Source organism: Podarcis raffonei, chromosome 15 (assembly GCF_027172205.1).
Source record: "Podarcis raffonei isolate rPodRaf1 chromosome 15, rPodRaf1.pri, whole genome shotgun sequence".
Taxonomy (NCBI): domain Eukaryota; kingdom Metazoa; phylum Chordata; class Lepidosauria; order Squamata; family Lacertidae; genus Podarcis; species Podarcis raffonei.
The window spans coordinates 25446769-25471670 of NC_070616.1; the positions used below are offsets into that span (position 1 = coordinate 25446769).

Sequence of the window (24902 nt, forward strand, 5' to 3'; positions counted from 1 at the left end):
GGTTACTCATGGGCAGGAACACAAATGCATGAGAAAAAGGCAAGACGCAAAATGGTATGAAGATGCAGGAAACTTTACTAAGAGTTATAAAATGCCCAATGTATTTTATTACGCAACTTTCTCAGGAGCACTGAATAGTAGGCCTTAGTCCAAAATACTCTGTACAAAAATATTCATCAACTCAAATTACATATAGCATTCACAGTCATGAAACAGCCACTTAGAAAAGTGACACAGAGAGCTTTATAACAAAATATTTCTTTATACTGCAAATCCTGCGATCCTATAAACCTTGTGTGTTTTCCTTCGGGGCTCTGCAGTGTGTTATATAGATATTCCAAGATTTATTTATTAGGGATGTGATGTTTTTCATTACAATATTCTATATTACTTGTTTTACTTGTTTGTATTGTTGGTTTGTATTCCATTTCTAGTATTTTTTTGCTTATGTTTTTCTTGCGATGGTTATATTTTTCTTCTGGGAAGTGGGGAAGTATGTAGCTTTATGGACTCGTCTATTCCATCGATTCTCTTTATCACCAGTTGTGTGACTCTGTCCCTCTCATTTCTCTCAAAGGCAAGGAAGTAGCCTTGCTCCAGTGAGGACTCAAATTTGTAGAATTGTCTGTCAGCTTTCAAAAATGGGGTTTTGAAGAATAGCATATCACTTTTTTCTCCTGGAATGAATTCTGGGACGTCTCTTGGCTGGAAAGAAGAAAGATTAGAAATGTATTAGCTTAAAGAAAGTTCAGAATCTTGCAAACAGTGTCTGAAACAAGGCCTTGATCACATCACCAAACACAGAGGCAAAAGCAGCCCAGAGAGATCCCATGCTAAACAGCCAGTTTAGGAAGGCTTCTCAGTGTTTGAATTAAATATGCCTCTCTGTAATTTAAGACCCTTGTTGGAGAGTAGACTCAAGCAATCGGATCCTGCTACTGCAAGTAGTTCTGGGAACTGGTTAATACTTTGATATGTAACTCACATGGAAAATGCAACACTGTAGATGCTCATCAGACAGTTTCACATGACCATGACTTGGCCCTGGTCGCTCCATGCTCTAGCTGTGATTGTGCACAGTGAGATGTAATGCAACAAACCATGGTTTGTTGTGATATCTGAATTTGTGCTATCAGACAAACCATGGTTTGTGAATGTCCATGAAACCAGGATCTGACACCTGGGTTGAGAAGCTGGTGTGCATACGACTGTTGGGAAAAACTGGTTTGGTGTTACACGTGAACCTGCTTTTTCTGTGTAACTTGAGCATATGCACAGAGACAAATGGGACTACTTGATATTTTTTAATCTACTTAAAATGTTTTACTGGGCTTTTCCAAAGTTGGTCCCATTTCACTTACACTGGTGCTCAAACATTGGTCCATTCTGCCCCATTTTGTACTTCTTATTTTTTAAAATAATAACTAATTTTGAACCTTCTTTTTTAAAAAAAACTTTGTTGATAAAATCATGGCTAATAAAGAAAAAAAAGTTAAATTTGGACATGATTTGCCTCCAGGAAACACACATTGCGAAGAAACGCAGAAGGATTTTCATTAATAAAAGATTGGGGAAGGATTTTGTACCGCATACCAAAAAAAGAAGAGAGAGTTGAAAAAGCAAGAAACCTGAGAAGAAATAAAAAGAAAAGAAAAAGAATAATAAATTCCCCTCGAAAAGAGTTTGTGAAACAGAATATTAAGATATTGCAAACACAGTTCTCATTGATAATAAATCAAGAAATAGAGTGGGAAATTAAATATTTAAAACAGAAACAATTCAAACAGGCTAACAAACCAGTGAAACTATTAGCATGGCAAATAAAGAAAAGACAAGGAAAATCCTGTATAAATAAAATTAATATAGGAGGCAGAGTTGTGGAAAAACCCTAAAGAAATAAGAGATTAATTTATGAGTTTTTATACAGAACTATATCGAGCTAATAAATTTAAGGAACCGCAGACAGAAGAGGAAGGCAGTCGAGTTTTGAAATGTTAAAATGATTGTAAAACTATTGAAATATATATAACTGAAAATCATAAATTAAATAATAATAATAAATTACATTATTTCATGTGTTTTCTCAAAATACATAAATTTCAATTCTTTTCATGCACTTTCCTGTGAAATATACGTCTTATACACATTCTAATCATAGCATACATATTTTTGGAACGTATATGTTCCAGTGCACAAGGAAGTTTGGCACTGTCAAACTGGGTCAGTCTGCTGCGGAAAGATCACTCAGCCAATTCCTCATCCATCCCTTCTTGACCTGCGCAAGTCCCTCCTAGAGAGTCAACAAGGCTGCAACGTTAAAGGTACAGAACTTTAAAAGTGAGTCTTTATGGCAATTGGCAGTGGCTTACCCTAAACACCACCCTCATGTTGCTACCGTCTTTCACGATTTGCATGATGTAAGTTTCACCGTTCCACTTTATGCTGAAGGCCACTGGAAGTCCTCTCAGGTTGGTGTCTTGGTAAATGTGAATATTCAACGAGATTCCAGGTTCTGCGCACAAAGGACAATCAGGCACCTTTTGAAAAAGTCTCTAGGAGTGGCTAACAAAGCTCAGAGCTGAGTGCCTACAATTGCACCACTTTCCTTGAGGTTTATCGCCTACTGTCAACATTATTCATCACCTCTTCCCTTTGATTAAGTGGGCACAACTTCAGTAAGATGTGATGTATTCAGCATGCTGGATTTCTGCACAAAAAACCTAAAAAGTGTGTAACCTTGTGTTGGTGACTCAAAAGTATTTGACCAGCAGTAGAGGAGACTTTTGAGAGTCCCATGGACTGCAAGAAGATCAAACCTATCCATTCTGAAGGAAATCAGCCCTGAGTGCTCACTGGAAGGACAGATCCTGAAGCTGAGGTTCCAATACTTTGGCCACCTCATGAGAAGAAAAGACTCCCTGGAAAAGACCCTGATGTTGGGAAAGATGGAGGGCACAAGGAGAAGGGGACGTCAGAGGACGAGATGGTTGGACAGTGTTCTCGAAGCTACCAGCATGAGTTTGACCAAACTGCGGGAGGCAGTGGAAGACAGGAGTGCCTGGCGTGCTCTGGTCCATGGGGTCCGACTAAACGACTACGACTAAACGACTAAACAACAACAAGAACATGTGGCCATTTGTGTGATTAACTGATGGTCTCTGCCTTGTTTTTAGTGAAGGCTGGAGCAAATATTCAACACTTCTACAAGAGCAAGCAGCGGTCGCTTGCTTAAGACAAGCTGAATCAGGTGGCAATGGGGGCTGACCAGATATCTGCATAAAACTGATGGCTTTTAAAGAACATGATATATGATCTTTTCCCCCCAGTTTGAACTTAAGTGTACTGCTGGGTCAGACTCCATCTACTCCAGCATGTTTTTCTCATGTTGGCTAACCAGATGTTCTAATGGGAAGCTCAGAAGCAGGTCATGAGCACAATACGGTGGTACCTTGGTTCTCAAACTTAACCCGTTCTGGAAGTCCGTTCCAAAACCAAAGCATTCCAAAAACCAAGGCGCGCTTTCCATAAAAAGTAATGCAAAATGATTAATTTGTTCCAGACTTTCAAAAACAACCCCTAAAACAGCAATTTAACATGAATTTTACTGTTTAACGAGGCCATTGATCCATTAAATGAAAGCAATAACCCATGTACTGCAGTCACACACACAATCAATCAATCAATCAATCAGTAGCTGAACTGGGTTCCACACAGACACAGACACAAAACAAAAAAGAGCTGCAAAAACAAAAATGCAAAATAAGTAGCAAAACCAGACAGACCTCAGCGTAACACTCAAAACAGAAGTGTGGCACTCAGATCGTCAGCGTAACAATCAAAACAGAGGCATAACACTCAAACCAGAGCACGTTTGGCTTCTGAAAAAAGTTCGCAAACTGGAGCACTCCCAGGTTTGCTGTGTTTGGGTTCCAAGTTGTTTGAGTACCAAGGCGTTTGAGAACCAAGGTATCACTGTAGTACCCTTTTACTTGTGATTCCCCCCCAAAAGTTGTTTTTCTGTATTTCATCAAAGAGGGATGTGGTGGCAGAGCTATGAACATTTACAGGTATAGCTCAGTGCACCTTGTAAATCAACTAGTGGTTTTTAATTATCAGTGTGCTCCAAATGCATTTCCTGTTTAATATAGGTTGTCTTGAAAAACTGCAATGGATTCACAACTCCCCTTGCACAACTTGTTCCATTATTAAACTTCTCTTATCTTTACAAAGCTATTTCCTAATGAGCAATCTAACTGTACACACCTGCAGTTGTTGTTTTTAAATGTTTTATTTTGTTCCTGAATACATGAAGCAAGAGGAAAAAATAAGGTGGGATAGGTGAAACCGGTTCAGAGTTGGAAATATTGCTGTACCGTTTATCATTTCTTCGTCTGTCATGGATTCAAATGCTGCCATAGCATCAGCATCATCCTCTGGTCTCACGATGAGCACGTGATTTTCTTGGTTTCGGAAGATCTGTGCTGCCTTGCATTTTTCAGATTTTTTAAAGCTGTCTGCTTCTAAACCTTTCAAGAGACATGATAAATGTGGATTCAGAAGGAGGGCTGTAGATTTTTCTCTTCCAGAAAGTAATTGCTTGGGGAAGTTTGTAATGTTTGAGGTTTTATTGTGTTTTTAATATTCTGTTGGGAGCCGCCCAGAGTGGCTGGGGTATAAATACATTAATAATAATAATAATAATAATAATAATAATAATAATAATAATAATTGCACCCCACATGAGTGCTTTGAAGTGGGGCCATTTTCTAACCCTTGAATGTTGAATTAACTTTTCTTCAGGCAGGTTCACCCTTGAATCAGTATTTTTAGCAGGCCTAGATCTCGTCCCCTCCCCAACCATATTTTATTACACCATGTGTAAGCACTGTTCTTCCTCTCTTCTTCTCTTCTGAGATAATTTCTGAGTATTAAGCCGCGGTTTCCCATTACACCTGAACTGGGAAACTCGGAGCACTGCTCCTAGCCAGAAAGGATATGAAACCACTCACTAACCCTGGTTTCATATCTTGTTTTATAAATGGAAATTAAACCACAGTTTCCGTATTCGGAAGTAAGGGGAAACACTGCCAATAAGACTTGATTGATGTGCTGAAGCTGAGTGAGGATTGACAATGAAAGATGTGGTCACAACACTTGTTCTCAGTTTAATAAACCATAATTCTGGACTAGGATTATAATTTTTGAACTACATCAGTTCCACCTCTTGATTATTATTATTTTTTTGTTCTTTTGTCTTGGGTAACACAGCACTGTATACAACTGCTGTTATATTGGTGCATAAATCTGATTGGCTGTGCTGTTACATGTGATTTAATTTACTGAAAGTTTGGTGGCTTTGCATCATGTCTTGCACGAAACCACGGCCATTCTTGCTATGTGATGTTCAGCTGGGTGTGTGGAACCACTTGATCTTATTAATTCATTGCTGAAGTTAGAAAACAAAGTTGACAGTGGGGAAATGGCCCAATACTGATTTTCCACAGCATTTGATTAAATGGGGGGAGAAACCACCTATCCCATAAAGTCGAATTCTCCATACAAAAGTGTAACACCACAACACATTGGCACAACTCTTGTTTGTAGAGTAATTTATAACAGAGAATTTACAACTACCTTCGTCTTCTGTTCCAGCCAAACCACGAGCAGAGTAGGGAGAGAATGGGAAAACGTTGTTAGAGTGCATCCAGACAGTTTATTATTTGCTAGCTGGGTGTATTCTATACCCCCATCCCGCTGAATACAAAGGAATTAATATTTATCCCCCCCCCAAAAAAACCCTCCCTCCTATTACCAATTGGATTAGAACAGGGGTTGTCAACCCTTTGGGGCCTATAGGTAGAGCTGGCCCAGGACATTTTGACTCCTGAGGTAAACCACAAAATGACACACACACACCCAGCCAAAAAGGGAAGAAGGAGTGAATGGAGATCTACATCAGGAACGGAGGGGATAAAGATCTACATTGTGGCCCCAGAAGTGCCTTCTATTTGCCAAGAGGTTACTGTGGAGGAGCTGCCAAGAAGGCAACGGATCTGGCCTCCAAGGAGCATGCCACAGCTGTTGCTGCTACCGTGGCACTGGCAGCAGGCGATGCATTTCTTGGAAGCCAGATCTGCTGCCCCAAGGATCCTGCCATCTGAGGCGGGCGCCTCACCTTGCCTCGTGAGGGCTGCCCCTGCCTGTGGGCATACAGTGGTACCTCGGGTTAAGAACTTAATTCGTTCTGGAGGTCCATTCTTAACCTGAAACTGTTCTTTTTAAATATTTTATTATTAAAATAATTCAACATTAATACATACATATTATGAATATACAAACAAACATACATTTCATACAATCCTTAAAAATATTCATACATACCCACACTCAATCCCACAGATACTTCCTTTTCCCACCCCTCACCCCACCCTTGTGTTAGACTTCCAATCTACTCAATTGCAATTTCTTTCCACTTCTCTTACTTTCTTTCACACACTTTTAAACCAACTTTTCTACTTCTTTTTCTGTTACACATTGTTATCCATCTTATTTAGTATTTCAGTATTTATAACGGAACTTGTTTATTCTAATAGGAGTTCTGATTTTTCAATATGATTTTGCAAGTATCCTTTAAACACCTTCCAGGCCTTGTCTATATTCAACCTGAAACTGTTCTTAACCTGAGGTACCACTTCAGCTAATGGGGCCTCCCGCTGCCGCCGCGCCTCCGGAGCACGGTTTCTGTTCTCATCCTGAAGCAAAGTTCTTAACCTGAGGTACTGTTTCTGGGTTAGCGGAGTCTGTAACCTGAAGCATCTGTAACCCGAGGTACCACTGTATTTGCAAACTGGAGAAACAGCAGGCACTGCACACAACATCTAAACACATACCACAGCCTGTAGCATTGGCTACAAGAGAACACTTCTTTCAAGCCCAATTTCAACAGAGGGAGGGGGAGCTTGGAAACAAGGAAACAGAATTTCCTAATTCCATAGCAGAAGGTTTCTCTCCACCCACTCTTTGCTGCATCAAACCACTTGGTCCATCTAGCCCACTGATGTGTAGGTTGACAGACAGTTTGATCTCCTAGTTTGCAGCCAGGCTACAAGGAATCTTTTTAATTAGAGGTGCCAAGTGTTGAATTTAGGACTTAACCATGGCAAAGGGGAACTCTGCCACTGAACCGCAGACTGTTTCCTAAGTGCTGATAAGTGTTGCTACCAACAGAAATATATTGAGTACCCACAGGCAGTGGAGAACAGCCCCTGAATCGCTCACCTACAAGGGCAGCCAATTGTCTACTTTGCCCTCTGCTTATATTATTATGTAAACATTGCCCTAGTTTTTTTAAAGAGTCACAACCCACATCATACATTTTCCTTCAGATATTACCTTATTGCCTTACGTGCTTTCTCTGGAGATACTGGGCCTGATCCAAATGAGAATTAATCGTGTTTAGGCCTAGTGGTGCAATTTGCTAATCTTGCACTCTGGCCATAATGGTCTGTTACCAACACTCCTCTTCAGATGGCAACATGTATGACTTCATTTCACTTTAAAATGTGGGGTGCCATCCTTGCTCCATATGGGAAAGGCCCATAGCTCAGTGGCAGAACTAACATCCCTGGTTCAATCCTGACATCTCCAGGTGGGGTTGGGAAACCCTTATCGGAAACCCTGGAAAACCGCTACCAGTCAATGTTGAAAATAAAATTGGGCTTGCTGCCCTGATGCTAAACACAGTTAAGCACCATTTTGTTGTAGAAAACGATGGTTTTAAAAAAATAAAATGAGCATTGAAATTATGCATGTGCTCAGCCACACTAACTATGAAGTGTGTGTGTGTGTGTGTGTGTGTGTGTGTGATCCTGTGACCACCAGCATACCATGCTGACTCCAGAGTTGACACCAGGTCTGTTTGCCACTGCCTCCATCTGCCACTCTGAATACAGTGGTACCTCGGGTTAAATACTTAATTCGTTCCAGAGGTCCGTTCTTAACCTGAAACTGTTCTTAACCTGAAGCACCACTTTAGCTACTGGGGCCTCCTGCTGCTGCTGTGCTGCCAGAACACAATTTCTGTTCTCATCCTGAAGCAAAGTTCTTAACCTGAAGCACTATTTCTGGGTTAGCAGAGTCTGTAACCCGAAGCGTATTTAACATGAAGCATATGTAACCCGAGGTACCACTGTAGTCATTTGGGGGTAGGACCCTGATTATGGCCATAGCAACACCTCTGGAAAAAATAAAACCAAAATAATCCAGGCGAGAGTTACCTTCAAAAAAGAGGGTCCCATCATCTTCAATACGCAGTGGACACATCTGAATTATATCAGCCATCTTTGCTCTTTAGGAGTGGGGTAGGAGGAAGAAAAGGGTTAATAATATGTATTAGTTCTCTATAGAGTGTTCCAAGGTACATGATGCCTTTCTGCTCCCATGCTCAGGTGCTCCACAATGTAGTGTGGCAGAACTGTTAGGGAGACACACACAGAATTCAGGCAGCTGGAATTAGTACCATGGCTGCTGACCAATGAAAGGGTTTTTTGGCAGCTGTAGTCCATAACACATGGAGGTCACAGAGTTGGTGAAGACCTGCACAAAGGGAGTTGTGAGGGATGTAGTGGCTGCCTATTTCTCGTGAAAACTATGAATGAAGGTTTCCTACTTCTCTGCCGCAGAACACTGACCTTTCTTGTTTGCAATGACACCACTAGATTATTAATAATAATTTACATAGTCCAGAAATGTAATGCATACACAAATAATGTAAAAAAAGGTAAAGGTAAAGGACCTCTGGACGGTTAAGTCCAGTCAAAGGCAACTATGGGGTTGCGGTGCTCATCTCGCTTCAGGCCGAAGGAGCTGGTGTTTGTCCACAGACAGCTTTCCAGGTCATGGCCAGCATGACTAAACCGCTTCTGACGCAACAGGACACTGTGACAAGTGGCAGAGTGCACGGAAACGCCGCTGTTGCAGTACCTATTTATCTACTTGCACTTTGACATGCTTTCGAACTGCTAGGTTGGGAGGAGCTGGGACAGAGCAACGGGAGCTCACCTCGTCACAGGGATTCAAACAGTTGACCTTCCTATCAGCAAGCCCAAGAGGCTTAGTGGTTTAGACCACAGCGCCACCTGCGTCCCTACAAATAATGTATCTTGATGCCGTAGATGTCCTCTTTGTAACCTATTCAAGCTGAATTGTCTGATGTTCAAAAAATATGGTAAACTTTCTCCATCCCTTTATCTCCTTGCTAGGAAAATCTTCCCAAAGTAAGCTAGTGCAGAAGTTTACGATACGATACAATACAATACAATATCTTTATTGTCATTGTCCCATACAGAACAATGAAATTGAAAAATCTACATAAGACATTCAAAACCCAACAAGCCTGCTATCCCAGCTATCCCAACCTGGTTAGCCCCCTAAAAACTCTGATATCCCATTTTTAAATACAATATACTCCCATACAGACTCCTTACAATGCGTTTAAAACCAAAATCGTATTTGGGTAGAAACTGTTTCTCAGGTGGCTAGTCCTAGTCTTTATAATCCTGTACCTTCTTCCAGAAGGCAGAAGCTGAAAGAAATAATTTCCGGGGTGCGCACTATCCTGCGCTATCTCTGCAGCTTTCTTATGGCACCAGGAAGCATAGATTTGATAAAAGGTGGGAAGAGGGCACCCACCTTGGTTCCTTGTGGCAATACTCTATGGTTCCTTGAGGCAATACTCCAGTTGTTACCCCATCCTCAATACTTGACAACTGTGCCCACTACAGCTGCAAGGCTGGTTTACTTCAGGTAGGGATATCTTTAGGGATGTCAAGGAAGCAGATCCCAATCCAAGAGGCTGTGCCTTAGCAGCATCCTCTGTGAGGGATTATGGGGTGCCTCTCTTGTGTTTGGGGGAGACAGAGGTTGGTGGCCCTGCCTAGCTGCACCCAGCTCAGCACCCACTTCTTGCAGAGTAGATGGATTGACTTAGCAGTCCCATGTCTCCCTTTCTTAGCAGCTCCTGACAGATTTCCAAGCTGCAGCCTCGGAACTGGCTTCCTTTGCAACACAGACCTTCATTGGCCCTAAAGTACCAGCCCCAGGCAGGAGGCCAAGCTAGGAAGGGCGCCCTGTTGCCCCTCTTGCACGCAGCCAGGCAGCCACCCGCGCCATTGCAGCGCCAGGCTGCCCATCCTCACCTACCTGCCTCCTGCGCAGCCCAAGATCTGATGGCAACCGAGTCGGCTGAACCTTCACAAGCGACTGGGGAAGTAGTGGCTGAGGTCTGAGTATATGTGGATGATGCAGGAGAAAAGCCAAGCTGGGCGGTGCGTGGAGAGGAAGGGAGGAACAGACAGGAAAGCAGTGCACCAGACAAGGCAGTTTTACCACCAACCATATGACGTTTTTTATTGGGTTGCACAGTGCTGTAATTGAGGAAGGGCTACTGTGGCTCAGTAGCTGCCATGCACGTAAGAAGGTCCCAGGTTCTTGGCATTTCCAGGTGGAGCTGGGAAAGGAAAATGAGCAGCAAGATTGCATCCCCCCCCCAAACAGAACCATTACTGTTGAAAATAAGAAAACTGGAGGGTGGTTGGAGGGGAGTTAAGCAGAAACTGGGTATGTGTGGAAGGACTGCCAAGTCAGTTCATCTATGCTACTCTCAAACCACATTCCTGACCTCGACTTAGAATTATTTGACTCAACATTTATGGCATTTGTGTATGGTTGGTGTGTCTCCTAAAACAAAGGTGAACCTGATAGCCTTATAGCCTGCAAACCACATTCCTGGCCTCGACTTAGAATTATTTGATTCAAAGTTTATGGCTTTTGTGTATGGTTGGTGTGTATGGTTGTGTATGGTTGGTGTGTCTCCAAAAACAAAGGTGAACCTGATAGCCTTATAGCCTGCAGTAGAGAGTCCTGATCTAGATGCACCAGTGGTCTGACTACCTGTTTAAGGTAGCTTTTTTAGGTTCCTTCCTATCTTTTTGGACTTCCTTGAAAAAAGAGAAAAAAATGCTTCAAATAACTTAATAAATATAACTACAAAGACATGATTTGGAGTTGAACAAGTATGTCCCCTTCAATCTTTTCTCTTTATCCCAAAACTCAAGAATCAAGAACGCTCATATCTCATTTCTCTTTGTAATATATAGAATCATGAGTAGCTTATTTCTCAGCAGTGGCGATGGAGCAGGTGCCTCTCACACCAGGAAAGCCTGTGCACTCTGTCCATGCTCAGTGACGCTTTTTATTTGCTCCTGAGTTGTGCTCTGGCATTGAATGTAGGTTCTGGCTGTGTCCGCCTGGGATTGAGCCTTCGCTCCAAGTCCTTCACTTCAGGAGTCGGCATTTTGGGCTGTATGGATCTTTGAAACCTTTTCTAATTCTTTAATAATGCATCACTTATTTATTCATTCACAGGTCTCTGCAAACTGTTTGCATCTTTTTAGCTCATTTTCCAGAAATGGAGCCTCAATCACCTCAAGGATGTCCCACAACAGCTGAGGTGTCAGTAAACAGCAGAGCAATAGTCCTTTAGTTCCCATTTTAATTCTTCAAACACTAACAACATTCCCTTAACTGTACATGAAGAGTTCCTAGTCACAATAAACTTTTCAGGATGATTAAAAACCTCCATAGTTCTTTAGCTTAACAACCTTGAGTATTAACAGGCAATCTAATTTAATTTTAATCAGTTTAAATAACTCACTTCACAAATGCTCAGCCGGAATAAGATGCCGAACTAGAAGGGCTGTTTTATTTAACAACAAAAATATTATCAAATTTATGCATAGATTATTATTATTTAAATGGAGACATTTACTGATAGTTGGTTCTCTGAGCATCAATAAGGAGTTTGATGTGAACAATTATACATTCCAATAATAATAATAAATAATAATAATAAAATATTTATATCCCGTCCTCCCCAGCCGAAGCAGGGCTAACAACAATAAAAGTAACACAGCATTCTAAAATCAATTCATTTTAAAATCAATTCAAAATCAAATTAAATTAATGGCAACCATTGGGCTAGAGTTCTGTGAGGATTACCAAAGGAGGGAGTCAGACTGTTCCTTGGCCAAAGGCCTGGTGGAACAGCTCTGTCTTGCAGACCCTGCGGAAAGATGTCAAGTCCCACAGCGCCCTAGTCTCTTGTGACAGAGCGTTCCACCAGATCGGGGCCATGGCCGAAAAAGCCCTGGCTCTGGTTGAGACCAGCCTAACCTCCCTGTGGCCCAGGATCCAAAATATGTTTTTGTTTGAAGACCGTAAGGTCCTCCGTGGGGCATACCAGGAGAGACGGTCCCATAGGTATGAGGGTCCTAGGCTGTATAGGGCTTTAAAGGTTAAAACCAGCACCTTAAACCTGATCCTGTACTCCACCAGGAGCCAGTGCAGCTGGTATAGCACCGGGTGAATGTGATCCCACGGTGAGGACCCCATTCTGCACCCGCTGTAGTTTCTGGGTCAGTCTCAAGGGCAGCCCCACGTAGAGTGAGTTACAATAATCAAGTCTAGAGGTGACCATTGTGTGGATCACAGTGGCTAGGTCAGGGCGAGAGAGGTAAGGAGCCAACTGCTTAGCTTGGCGGAGATGAAAAAATCCCGCCTTTGTTATAGCTGCAATCTGCGTCTCCATGGCAAACAAACTATGCAATTTCATGAGAAAAAATAAGTAAGACTGGGAATGTACTGCTCCCACAAGGCCACAGGTGAATAACATGCCCATTTGTTTGCCTTTGGGAAAAACTGGAGTTTGTATTTATGTCTCTTAACATAAATGCCCAGACTTTTCTACTTCTATATCTGTCTTTGGAATTCAAATCATGCTTCATAAAAGAACAAGGAACTGTAACTATTTCCCTTAAAAATATATATATTTAAATTTTTGAGTATTTTCTTGGAGTTCCATTGAGTCAGGCTATTCATGTAAATAAATGATTAAAGTAAGAGGTGTCAATTTGCTCAGCTGCTTGTTTTGATAGCTTAATCTATTTTAGCATACCCCATTCACTTTTCATAAGTGATGAAAATAATAGTTAATAGCACGGTCCTAACCATGTCGACTCAAAAGTAAGTCCCATTAAATGCACTGTGGTTTATTCCCAGGTAACATGGGTAGCATTGCAGCCTAGGTGCTAAGGAGTTAGGTATTTGATCAAAGGATATGCCAAATTTGTGTTCATGATGGCAATTGGATATGCTAAATAGGTTAGAGTAGAATGTTAGTTGGGACGCAGGTGGCGCTGTGGATTAAACCAACTGCAACCAATGAACCAATTCTGGAAGCCGTACCGGTGTATAAGCTAAAACCATATCCGCCTCACTTAGAAGTGCCAGCTGCTGCTTGAGGAGGGGCCGCTTTTGCAGCTTGTGACCCCCCCTTTCCCCCACGAAAGGGCCGGTGGCCGCCAAAGCAAGTGGAGCCCGGGTGGTTGCCACCACATTTTTCGCAGACATGAGGAAACCTACATGGTTGTCGCTGGCAAGAGCCTTTACTGTAATCCCAGCAATACAAGCGCTTTTTAAAACCTCCTGTTTTTGGCTTTTGAGGTTCAGGGGTATTCTTTTCAAACTGAGGGGCCACATAAGTGGTCCATACAGCCAAATCCCTCCGATCCCATCAGGCCGAGGGAATTTTTGCTGCCCTTCTTCTGAAATTCTCATCATAATCAAAGGCAGCATTCTGATCAGCCATTTCGAACGCCTTACGTACGATAGACTGGTAGACAATTAAATGAACCGCTCTCTTGGGATAACATGCTGAAACGATCCCGGCAAAAACCTGGAAACAATCCAACCAGCGCTCAAAGGTTCTATCCACTTTAGAATCAGTAGCCCGTTTCTTAGAGGATAGAACTGACTTCTCTTGGGCCTGTGAACTGTCTACTGGAGGGCTCAGTTTGAACATGTCGACACAGCGACCGTTCAATATCCTAGTTCTCAACTTCTTTGAAAGGTGACACCCTGGGATCACATCCCTAGCCGAATTAGTCAACTTCTTAATATCAGGTAACAACACCCCATTTAAGTATTCCTGAGTGGCCCCATATTTTGCTCAATGGGAGTTGGCCCTCCGCTCCCAAATCCATTTGGGGAAACCAGAGGCCGATTCTCCCAGACCCCAATAAAATTCTGAGGAGGCCTCTGACTCAGACTCTGAAGTCTGCGAAGATGTACCTGACGATGAAGAGGAGGTGTCCCTCCGCCCTCTCTTCGCACGCTTTCTGGAAGACTTCTTGCGGCGGCGTGTGCCGCCCGAAGAGGACTTGGCTGGCACAGGTAGGCTGTCCTCCTCAGAAGACTCTGATGCTGGACCCTGAAGTGCAGCGCCTGGGACAGACTGAGAAGAGGTGGCAGGTGACTGATCAGAACCCACAGAGGTACGAGGTAAGGGTTGCAAAGCTGACCCTGGCCTAGAAGACCCCCTACGCCTAGACGGGGCCTTTCCCTGTCGCCCCCTCCCGGTTGTGCGCCGAGAAGGGGTTCTGCCCTCCCGCATGTGAGAATCAGAAAACAAAACACCAGACATGGGCAGATCATTTTCATCACTAGATGCGGAATCAGAAGGTGAAGAAATTGCAGCCGCAGTGGACACCGCTGGTTGCTGGCTAGGCCCGGCGCTACAGCGTTGGATCAGGCCATCTACTTCAGAAGCAAAGCGAGCCAAAGCAGCTGGATCGCCCGCCAGGCTCGAAACCAAAGATTGGAGACGCCCTGAGGCTTGACCAGTCGAGGGGGATCGAAGCGACTGAGAAGGTCCCCGAATGGTCCTTTTAGGCGGAACGGTCAAGGCAGGCTGCGCTGGGACTCTCTTAGAAGACATGATGGCTACCAAGAAAGAGAAATATCAACACGAGAAAAGAAGTTAATGCACCCCAGATACCTGGCGATCACAAAATGAACCAAAATAAAACAGTAAGCTACTTAATTAAGGAGCATCCAATTAACCAGAAGGTGCCTTTTCCTCTATTGGCCACTAGCTGGCAGCAAATTTGCTTCCCTGTACTAAATAAAACAACAGGCTGCAATGCACAGAATGTCCACAAAGCGGCAGGAATTAACAGTCTAAAGTATTTCAGGGAGGCAGCAATGCTCAGAACGGCCACCAGATGGCAGCAATTATGAGCCTAAATAAAGCAATAATAAAACAGGCTGCAGTGGCTCAGAACGGCCACTAGATGGCCTGCGTGAGCAATTGAAGCCCGGAAAATGGCGTTCCCGCCAAAACGGAGCAGGGAAAGGCGGCTGAACACAACGGGCCTGCACCCAGGCCCAAGTTAGGCCGCGCCTGCCTCCCTGCAACCCCGCTTTGCGGGGAGGGCCGCCGAGGGCAAAAGAAGGCCGAATCCGGCCTCGGAAATCGGTGGGGTGGGGCGGGAGGGACTCGGGAAAGCTCAAGAAGGCCCAGTAGGGCCGGCGGCACCCCCCGCTTCGGCGCGGCACCAGGCACTGCACGAAAAAAGGCCCTTCGTCCAGCCAGGATCAGGCCTAGGCAGCTGCGCCCCTGCGCGGGCCGGGCGAACGCCCCTGCGGCTGGGCGCACTTCGGAGAGGCCTAGTGCCTCCGAACGTTAAGGTAAGCTACAGTGGGGGGTGGAGGGGTGGGGGGGATAGGGGGAAATTAAAAGACTAAGGGAGGTGGGAATGCAAGGGTAAAAAAAAATTTTTTTTAAGGAGAGAGGGAAAGTTAAAATAAAATTAATAATTATTATGTAACACCCTGCTTGTGGTTAACGCTTAGCTGGAATGAAATATTCAACGCAGCAATAGAGAAATTAAAATAATAATTTATTTGTCAGAGACACAGTGGTATAAGGTTACCAAAGCTCTTCCTTTCCAGCCCTGATGGCCAGGACTTATATTCCCTCAGCCCAGCCCCCTTGCTCCTCCTTTGGCTGCCTCTGTCCAATCAGCCTGGTTGAAATTCCTATTGGCTGTTTGCTAGAACCAATCATAAAAGATACACCCATTTCCTATTACCTTTTATGGGAGACAGAGAGCTATATTTTCTTCTATTTATAAATGGCAAATAAGTAGTCATATATCTTACATTTACCTCGACCAGGCACCTTAATTACCAGATAACCTTTGGCCCCTCTTGCCCTATTCCCTGCAAAACAGATGGCTAATGGTTCTAATTTTATCTTAAACAGAGATCTTGGGTTCATCTCCTCACACACCATCTATGAAAGATCTCCTTCTTTGGAGGTCTTTAAGCAGAGGCTCGACAACCATATGTCAGGAGTGCTCTGATGGTGTTTCCTGCTCGGCAGGGGTTTGGACTCGATGGCCTTTGTGGTCTCTTCCAACTTTATGATTCTATGAAATAAGAATCTAACATAAGAATCTAACATTTCTTACTTTCTAAATCCTTTGCATAATTACATTTAAGCCAATATATTTCATAACATATATAGTTTTTTTAGAAGAAAGGGAACTTAGTAAAAGCTAAGCTAAATTCTAAGTTCTCTAAAGCTTCAAAGCAGTTTCAGAGAGCTGCTTTGCCTAGTCCAGCTGCTGTTTCTATTTGCCCTTTTAACCTTATGAAAATGTGGCTCAAGTCTCTAATGGGAGGCACAATAATTCTTACTATTTACCAACTTAATTGCAGCTTGATTGTATTCTGTAATATGTAGGGTCAGTGACCTCAGCCTTTTTATGACCGCAATAAACCAGAGGGGCCCTCTGTCTAAGAGCTTGCCAGCTGCCTGCTGGTTTCCTGCCTCGAAAGAAACATTTGTGAATTTAAGCTAATTTTTAAGATACAACCTTGATCAAAAAATATAAGCCTTGATCAAGAATACAGACTTTGATCAGATGCCTCAATTACACAGAGAGGAAATTTAATCAAAAGACAAAATTAAGAATTAAATAGAGCTAACTCAATTAAAGCAGGCCAAAGACACAAGGATAATGGGTAATTAGTAGAAAAATACAACCGTCTCCCTTCACTGTGATCAATCCGATGCACGTGCGAAAAGAGGAAGCCCTAGCCTCGTGCCAGGAGTTTTACTATTTCTGGCTGTCAATCAATAAATGGCAACATTAACTTAATCCCAACAACAAGGGAAGCCCCAATCGCATCAGTGGCCAACGATCAATTAGCCTGCCCCCCAACTTTGGAGTGTCCTGGCGGCCCCCACCGCAACATGTGCTCTCCATGAAGGAGAACACGCTTTACTGGAATAAAAGGTTCAGCGTCCTAAGAAGGAACTGAAAGAAGGAGAGGAAGTAGCTGGGGTTTTTGGGTGTTTGCAGTGCCCACAGTTTGTCCAGGAAGTATCAGTATGTTGTGGGCAGCATGGTGTGGGAAAACTGCATTTGCAGAGTGGAAGGGTGATTCATAAGATTTGGGATGTGGGAACCCTGCACTCACTCCCTTGACTTACTGGTAGGTATATTTAAAACCTGTAATCAAATCACTGGTCTGTCTCTCAGCCAGTGAAAAAACTTGTCTCTAAGATTCCTGTGTTTCCAGGAAACTCCCTATTGAAATCAATTTAGTATTAGGAAATTTGGTGTCCTCATTCAGTTCAGTATAATAACAGTTGATGCCAGATATTCTGCTCATTTGCTGGAAACCTTAATTTTCCTTCAGTATTTGCATTTACTATTATAATTATATTGGCCCTGCCTCTTGGCTGGACACTTTTTCCACAGTTTTGTAAAATGGCAAATTATCCAGCTGAGAGACTGTTTAAAATCTATTTGAAAGCATCTTTAATGGCAGGGAGGCTGTTTTACCGCTGTATTAAGTTTTCAAATTAGTTTAAAATACTGCTTTCCTATTCAGGTTTTAATAAGCATCATTTACCATTGGTTGGAAGTGTCCGAATCATATGACGTGTCTAATTTTTCTTCAGGGCCTTCTAGCAGAGAATTCTGCTGCAGTGTGAGGTTGCAGGGTTTTATTATTATTTGTTAAATTTATATACAGTTTCTGGCATTCACTCTCTCATTTTCTTTCTAGATGCAAATCTTTTTACATAACTTTATTAACTCATTCTTATGTCCTCGGAAGCCCAATCTTAAATGCCGCTTACACACCTGGTAGTAACTTGCTATGTTGGTACAGTTAACAAATAGCATGACGGTAATGATTTGTCACAGTTATGGTACAAAATATGCTATCCGTACATATGTTACTGCAAGGAATTCTTTGCAACATCGGTCTGTAAACATTCTGTTACTCAAGTTTGCATTGGAATACAACCTGAAATAATACCAGTAGAACCAACTTCAAAGAAATTAAAGCAATTTCAAATGTAATTATTACAAATTACACTTAGGCAGAAATTAATTCAAAGAAATATCAGATGTAATGAGATTCTAAATATAAATTTGCAAGTATAAAGAGATTAATGGAGAATAGTGTTCCAGCTGGACACTATCAGGCAATATGTATTTGGAGAAAAATATAACTATGATGTTGGCTTGAGTGGAAAAACCATACAAACTCCAGATGACCCTTGCTGGGGCTATGAAGTTGGTCTGGGCCGGTCAATACTTGAATGAGGAACCGCCTGGAAGCTCCACGTATATTGTTTTAAAACAAATACTGTACAATGAATTGACAGCAACCCTGAAATGACACAGACTGTCCTCCTTATGACAATCAAAAGGCAGAAACAACCATTTTGGGCCCAAATACTTCCTTTTATCTTACTTTTCAGAACCACCACTCTACTGTCTCTGGAATGTATCTACGGAGATTTACCTCCCAAAGGGCACCCGTTATCAAATCCATAACCACATATTTTGTTTTACATCTATCTAGCCTTACAGTGGTACCTCGGGTTAAGTACTTAATTCGTTCCGGAGGTCCGTACTTAACCTGAAACTGTTCTTAACCTGAAGCACCACTTTAGCTAATGGGGCCTCCTGCTGCCGCCGCATGGCCGGAGCACATTTTCTGTTCTCATCCTCAAGCAAAGTTCTTAACCTGAAGCACTATTTCTGGGTTAGCGGAGTCTGTAACCTGAAGCGTATGTAACCTGAAGTGTATGTAACCCGAAATACCACTGTATTTACTTATAACCTGCGAGATTACGCCTTTAACCACATGCTTTAACCATAGTTTGGGGAAATTGTTTGGCACATCTTTGAACACTTCTCTGCAGAATCTGATGTTTTCTTATCCCTCATATGCCTCCCATTTTATAGATCTTCTCCATTTTGAAAGCAAATCAAAGAAGCAGCCCCTAGAAAACTGAACTGGGTTTAGGGTTGTTGCATCTCTCTATCATCTATCTATCTATATCTATCATCTATCTATCATCTATCTATCTATCTATCTATCTATCTATCTATCTATCATCTATCTATCTATCTATCTATCTATCATCTATCTATCATCTATCTATCTATCATCTATCTATCTATCTATCATCTATCTATCTATCATCTATCATCTATCATCTATCTATCTATCTATCTATCTATCATCTATCTATCTATCATCTATCTATCTATCATCTATCTATCTATCTATCTATCTATCTATCATCTATCTATCATCTATCTATCTATATCTATCATCTATCTATCTATTTAATCTATCATCTATATCATCTGTCTGTCTGTCTGTCTGCCTGCCTATCTATCATCTATCTATCTATCTATCTATCTATCTATCTATCATCTATCTATCTATCTATCTATCTATCATCTATCTATCTATCTATCATCTATCTATCTATCTATCTATCTATCTATCTATCTATCATCTATCTATCTATCATCTATCTATCTATCTATCTATCTATCTATCTATCTATCATCTATCTATCTATATCTATCATCTATCTATCTATTTAATCTATCATCTATATCATCTGTCTGTCTGTCTGTCTGCCTGCCTATCTATCATCTATCTATCTATCTATCTATCTATCTATCTATCTATCAGCTATCTATCTATCTCTATCTGGGATTTATTTTTGTCCTGCTTTTCAGGCAAAATAGCCTCCCAGAGCAGCTTACACATATCACTGATAAGCTAGTCCCTGCTCGCAGGCTTACAACTTAAAAGACATGACACAAAAGGAAGGGTTATTGGGAGGGAGGAAGAAAAAAGCATTAGCTATATTGCCCACCCAACCCTTTCTGCTACTTGGATGTGAAGGGACAGCAGCTGTGGGACACTCTTTAGATTTATGAAATAGTGAAGGAGAACCCCACCCCTGTAACTGTCATTTTCTGCAAAGGGACTGGGAGACAATATTAAGAGTGGGAGAGAAAAACAGATAAGAGGCCCTAACTGTGAGATAACCAGCCTCATATAACCAACATGCTTAAGTCTAATTAAGGCGTGAATGGCTTAGCTATGTCCACTTCCCTTACCTTGGGAAGAAATGAGTAATCAAGCCTATTGTTCAACCCCCAACCAACCTGAGCACAACATGTAAAGAGGCTAAGTTGGTTGCTCCAGTTTAGCTGCATGGCTCTCAGAAGCCACTCTTGAGTTCATTCACCAGTAATTTTGGAACTCTCACCACTGTAACTAAGCCAAGTTTTACTGCCCGTGTAACTCCTTCTGAATGCTGTATGGAAAAGCACATGAATCTGACCGACAGAGTTTGTAAGTAAACCATTTGTAACCAAATATTTGGTCTTTCTCCATGCTAGGGGAAGAGGGAAGTTTTGGAACTCATGAGGGCATATTTGAAAGATCTAATAGCCTATTAGACGCGGGACACGGGTGGCGCTGTGGGTTAAACCACAGAGCCTAGGACTTGCCGATCGGAAGGTTGGCGGTTTGAATCCCCATGACGGTGTGAGCTCCCGTTGCTCAGTCCCAGCTCCTGTCAACCTAGCAGTTCGAAAGCACGTCAAAGTGCAAGTAGATAAATACCGTATTTTTCGCTCGATAACACGCACCTGACCATAACACGCACATAGTTTTTAGAGGAGGAAAACAAGAAAAAAAAATTCTGAATGAAACAGTGGATGTATCATTTTTGTGCTTCATGCTGCGGCCACAGACATGTGATTTGACGGTGAGTTTGGGGTAGCCCAATGCAAAGATCCTGAGGATCCATGTGGATCCATGCTTTGTAACCACGTTTTTGCACCATTGCAGCCCCAGGCAACAGTGGGTGCATGATTTTTTTGGTGCAGGCTGTAGCCATGGACATGCTGTGTGATCTGATGGTGAATTTGGGGTGACCCAATGCAAAGATCCTGAGGATCCATGTGGATCCGTGCTTTGTAACCACGTTTTTGCACCATTGCAGCCCCAGGCAACAGTGGGTGCGTGATTTTTTTGGTGCAGGCTGTAGCCATGGACATGCTATGTGATCTGATGGTGAATTTGGGGTGACCCAATGCAAAGATCCTGAGGATCCATGTGGATCCATGCTTTGTAACCACGTTTTTGCACCATTGCAGCCCCAGGCAACAGTGGGTGCATGATTTTTTTGGTGCAGGCTGTAGCCATGGACATGCTATGTGATCTGATGGTGAATTTGGGGTGACCCAATGCAAAGATCCTGAGGATCCATGTGGATCCGTGCTTTGTAACCACGTTTTTGCACCATTGCAGCCCCAGGCAACAGTGGGTGCGTGATTTTTTTGGTGCAGGCTGTAGCCATGGACATGCTATGTGATCTGATGGTGAATTTGGGGTGACCCAATGCAAAGATCCTGAGGATCCATGTGGATCCATGCTTTGTAACCACGTTTTTGCACCATTGCAGCCCCAGGCAACAGTGGGTGCGTGATTTTTTTGGTGCAGGCTGTAGCCATGGACATGCTATGTGATCTGATGGTGAATTTGGGGTGACCCAATGCAAAGATCCTGAGGATCCATGTGGATCCGTGCTTTGTAACCATGTTTTTGCACCATTGCAGCCCTGTTTTTGCATCAGATCATTGCTATGTGATCTGATGGTGAATTTGGGGTGACTCAATGCAAAGATCCTGAGGATCCATGTGGATCCGTGATTGGAACCACGTTTTAAGTAGGGAGGGAAGGAAAAACATAGAAGCGACAAGGAGAGGGGTGTGCAGAGAAGCAGCTGGCTAAGAATGCAGGAGAGGGGTTTTACCGGAGGGAGGAAAGGAAGGCAAAAGTCCCCCCCCCCACAAGCCAGCCAGCTCTCTCTCTCTCCCCCCCCCCCCAACCTGCATGTTGCCTTCGAGTCCCAGACGCACGGAGAGGAGCTTTCCACTCTGCTTGCCTGGAGGGGAGGGGTTTTCTCTGCTCTTTGTTCCGTTTGAGCAAACACAGTAAGGAAACAGAAGCGGGTGGGCAGTAAGACCCTGAGGCAGAATGCAGGAAAGCAGCAACTTCCTCCTTTCCTCCCTTCTCTGGACTATTTGATATTTGCCTGATTTTTGCCTTCACTCGCGCTTGTCAGCTCCAGGGACCACACATTCGCTCGATAACACGCACAGACATTTCCCCTTACTTTTTAGGAGAAAAAATCTGCGTGTAATAGAGGGAAAAATACGCTCCGGCGGGAAGGTAAACGGCGTTTCCATGCGCTGCTCTGGTTCGCCAGAAGCGGCTTAGTCATGCTGGCCACATGACCCGGAAGCTGTACGCCGGTTCCCTCGGCCAGTAAAGCGAGATGAGCGCCACAACCCCAGAGTCGGTCACTACTGGACCTAATGGTCAGGGGTCCCTTTACCTTTTAATAGCCTATATTTCTACACTTTACTTTGCTGCATATTTTGTGATTTTAAATCTCTGCTGGGGTTCTCTCACCAAAGAGTCCGTCTGTGCTGCTTTCCATTCACATGAATCCCAAAGTGCCTTACAAGCAATAAATAACAATAACAAAACAAAACACCACAAGTACAGCATAAATCATATAATTAAGAAAACGCCAATAAAACAATTACAATCAATAAAGCAGTATTAGCAAAGCAGCAGCAGCAGCTAAGAAATAGGCTAAACATCACAATTACAGCTTAAGGATACAAATGTTTAAAATGAATAATTAGTTTTCACTTGCAAAGACTGTATATTTGGGTTGCTAATGAGACAATGTTTTCAGCCATTAGAAGTCTAAGCTTTTGGAATAGTTTTCCTGGCATATTGATAGGAAGGAGAAAAACGAGAGCTGGAAACAATTGGAAGAATATTTTTGGACCAGTGACTAGGATTTCTTTCAAACTCTTAAGAGCTGGGCAGCTATACGGTAATGGTTTTGTCAGCAACAATTCTGCTAAAATGTGTCTTGTGCACAACAATTCTCTGTTTAACAAATATATTTTAATTGTGTAACGATAGAATGATGTCATACATGCCGGCAGAAGAAAAATTAGGCAACATTTTAAACTAAGAAATATTGCTGTAGCATTAGCTTATTCTTCTGCCTTCTGCCATTTCCTCTTCTGACTCATTTGTTTCTGGAATGATTTTTTTTATTTGTTTAATCAGCTGAATGTTTGGTAAATGCCACAAAAGCACACCCTCCATCTCCATTTGGGTTATTCTGCAATAATTGACAAATACAGTAAATCCCTTACTTGCAATAGTTAGCAATGCAGGTAAGGTTTCCCCACCCAATAAGCATATAGAAACATGCTGAATCGCCATTTTTTGTTGCAGTGCTGCTGCTGATGCAGCCTAGAATTGAATTAGCTTTGTCCATGACTTTGTGTATGACTAAGATAGCAGACAAGACAACGCTTTGTGTGTACAAGGCAATTAAATGTGTAGGATAAAGGGAGACCTGGGCTGGCTCTCAATTTTTTCCATACTTCATAAACAGATACAGTGGTACCTCGGGTTACATATGCTTCAGGTTACATACGCTTCAGGTTACAGACTCCACTAACCCAGAAATAGTGCTTCAGGTTAAGAACTTTGCTTCAGAACAGAAACCGTGCTTCGGTGGCGCAGCAGCAGCAGGAGGCCCCATTAGCTAAAGTGGTGCTTCAGGTTAAGAACAGTTTCAGGTTAAGAACAGATCTCCGGAACAAATTAAGTACTTAACCCGAGGTACCACTGTATATAATTCAAAAGGGACTCAAACCAGTTTAGAAAGAGAGTGACTGTAAGAAAAGGAAAAGAAGAAAAGAAGAAATATGAAGGTAATGTCTTTCTAGGAATTTTGTGTGTAGAATATTCAAATTATGGTTTGTACTCCTGAAATAATGTTGTGTATTTGATAAATTTCTTTTCTTTTCAATTTCTTTTCTTTTTGTTCTTTAGATCTCTAAAATTTTCTTTTATGCATTTTTTTCTTTTTAGTATATGTGGTTTAGGATCAACTTATTCTTTTATTCTTTCAATTTAAAAAATGCAACAAAGATGAATACAGTGGTACCTCGGGTTACATACGCTTCAGGTTACATATGCTTCAGGTTACAGACTCCGCTAACCCAAAAATATTACCTCGGGTTAAGAACTTTGCTTCAGGATGAGAACAGAAATCATGTGGCGGTGGCGTAGTGGCAGTGGGAGGCCCCATTAGCTAAAGTGGTGCTTCAGGTTAAGAACAGTTTCAGGTTAACAACAGACCTCTAGAACGAATTAAGTTCTTAACCCAAGGTACCACTGTAATAATAATAATAATAATAATAATAATAATAATAATAATAATTTAAAAATTTAATTCAAAAGCGGCACCCAAAAGCTTGCCCCAAATAAGACCCCTTTAAAGGCAGTTTGCCCCATTATTCTGCTCTGACTTTGCCTTCCACCAGACTGAGGGGGAAAGGAAACACAACGTCTTCCCGCCAAAACGACCAAAGCAGGGCCCTCACCTCGCCCAGCCCATGTCTTAGGGCGGGAAGCAAGGGAGCAGCAATGGCTCCTTCCATTTCTTCCGTCATCACCAGCACCCTGAGGGAGGTGCTGTGTGCTGTGAGAGGGGAAAGGCGGCGCATTCATATATGGGGTGTGGGAACTGTGGAACCAAAACACACACATACATATGG

General features: G+C 42.5%; 2 protein-coding genes across 2 annotated transcripts in view; one reads left to right on the forward strand and one right to left on the reverse strand.

Annotated features, from left to right (window-relative positions):
- Positions 1 to 24902, forward strand: part of LOC128402847 (carotenoid-cleaving dioxygenase, mitochondrial-like) — a 73300-nt gene that overhangs the window by 12879 nt on the left and 35519 nt on the right. The gene's annotated exons all lie outside the window — the stretch shown is intronic.
- LOC128402852 (interleukin-18-like) lies at positions 53 to 8347 on the reverse strand. Its single transcript, XM_053367256.1, has 5 exons — positions 8277 to 8347; positions 5635 to 5643; positions 4374 to 4526; positions 2370 to 2512; positions 53 to 705 (listed from the first exon to the last, which is right to left on the reverse strand). The coding sequence occupies exons 1-5, from the start codon at positions 8338 to 8340 to the stop codon at positions 466 to 468; spliced, it is 609 nt and encodes a 202-aa protein (XP_053223231.1). The 5' UTR covers positions 8341 to 8347; the 3' UTR covers positions 53 to 465.

Coding starts and splice junctions, on each gene's coding strand:
- LOC128402852 (XM_053367256.1), bottom strand. CDS start 8,340: ATGGCTGATATAATTCAGATGTGTCCACTGCGTATTGAAGATGATGGG. Junction 2,513..4,373: donor AGACGAAGAAATGATAAACG/GTACAGCAATAT, acceptor CTTTGTGCGCAG/AACCTGGAATCTCGTTGAAT. Junction 706..2,369: donor ACATGAGGGTGGTGTTTAGG/GTAAGCCACTGC, acceptor TCTTCTTTCCAG/CCAAGAGACGTCCCAGAATT.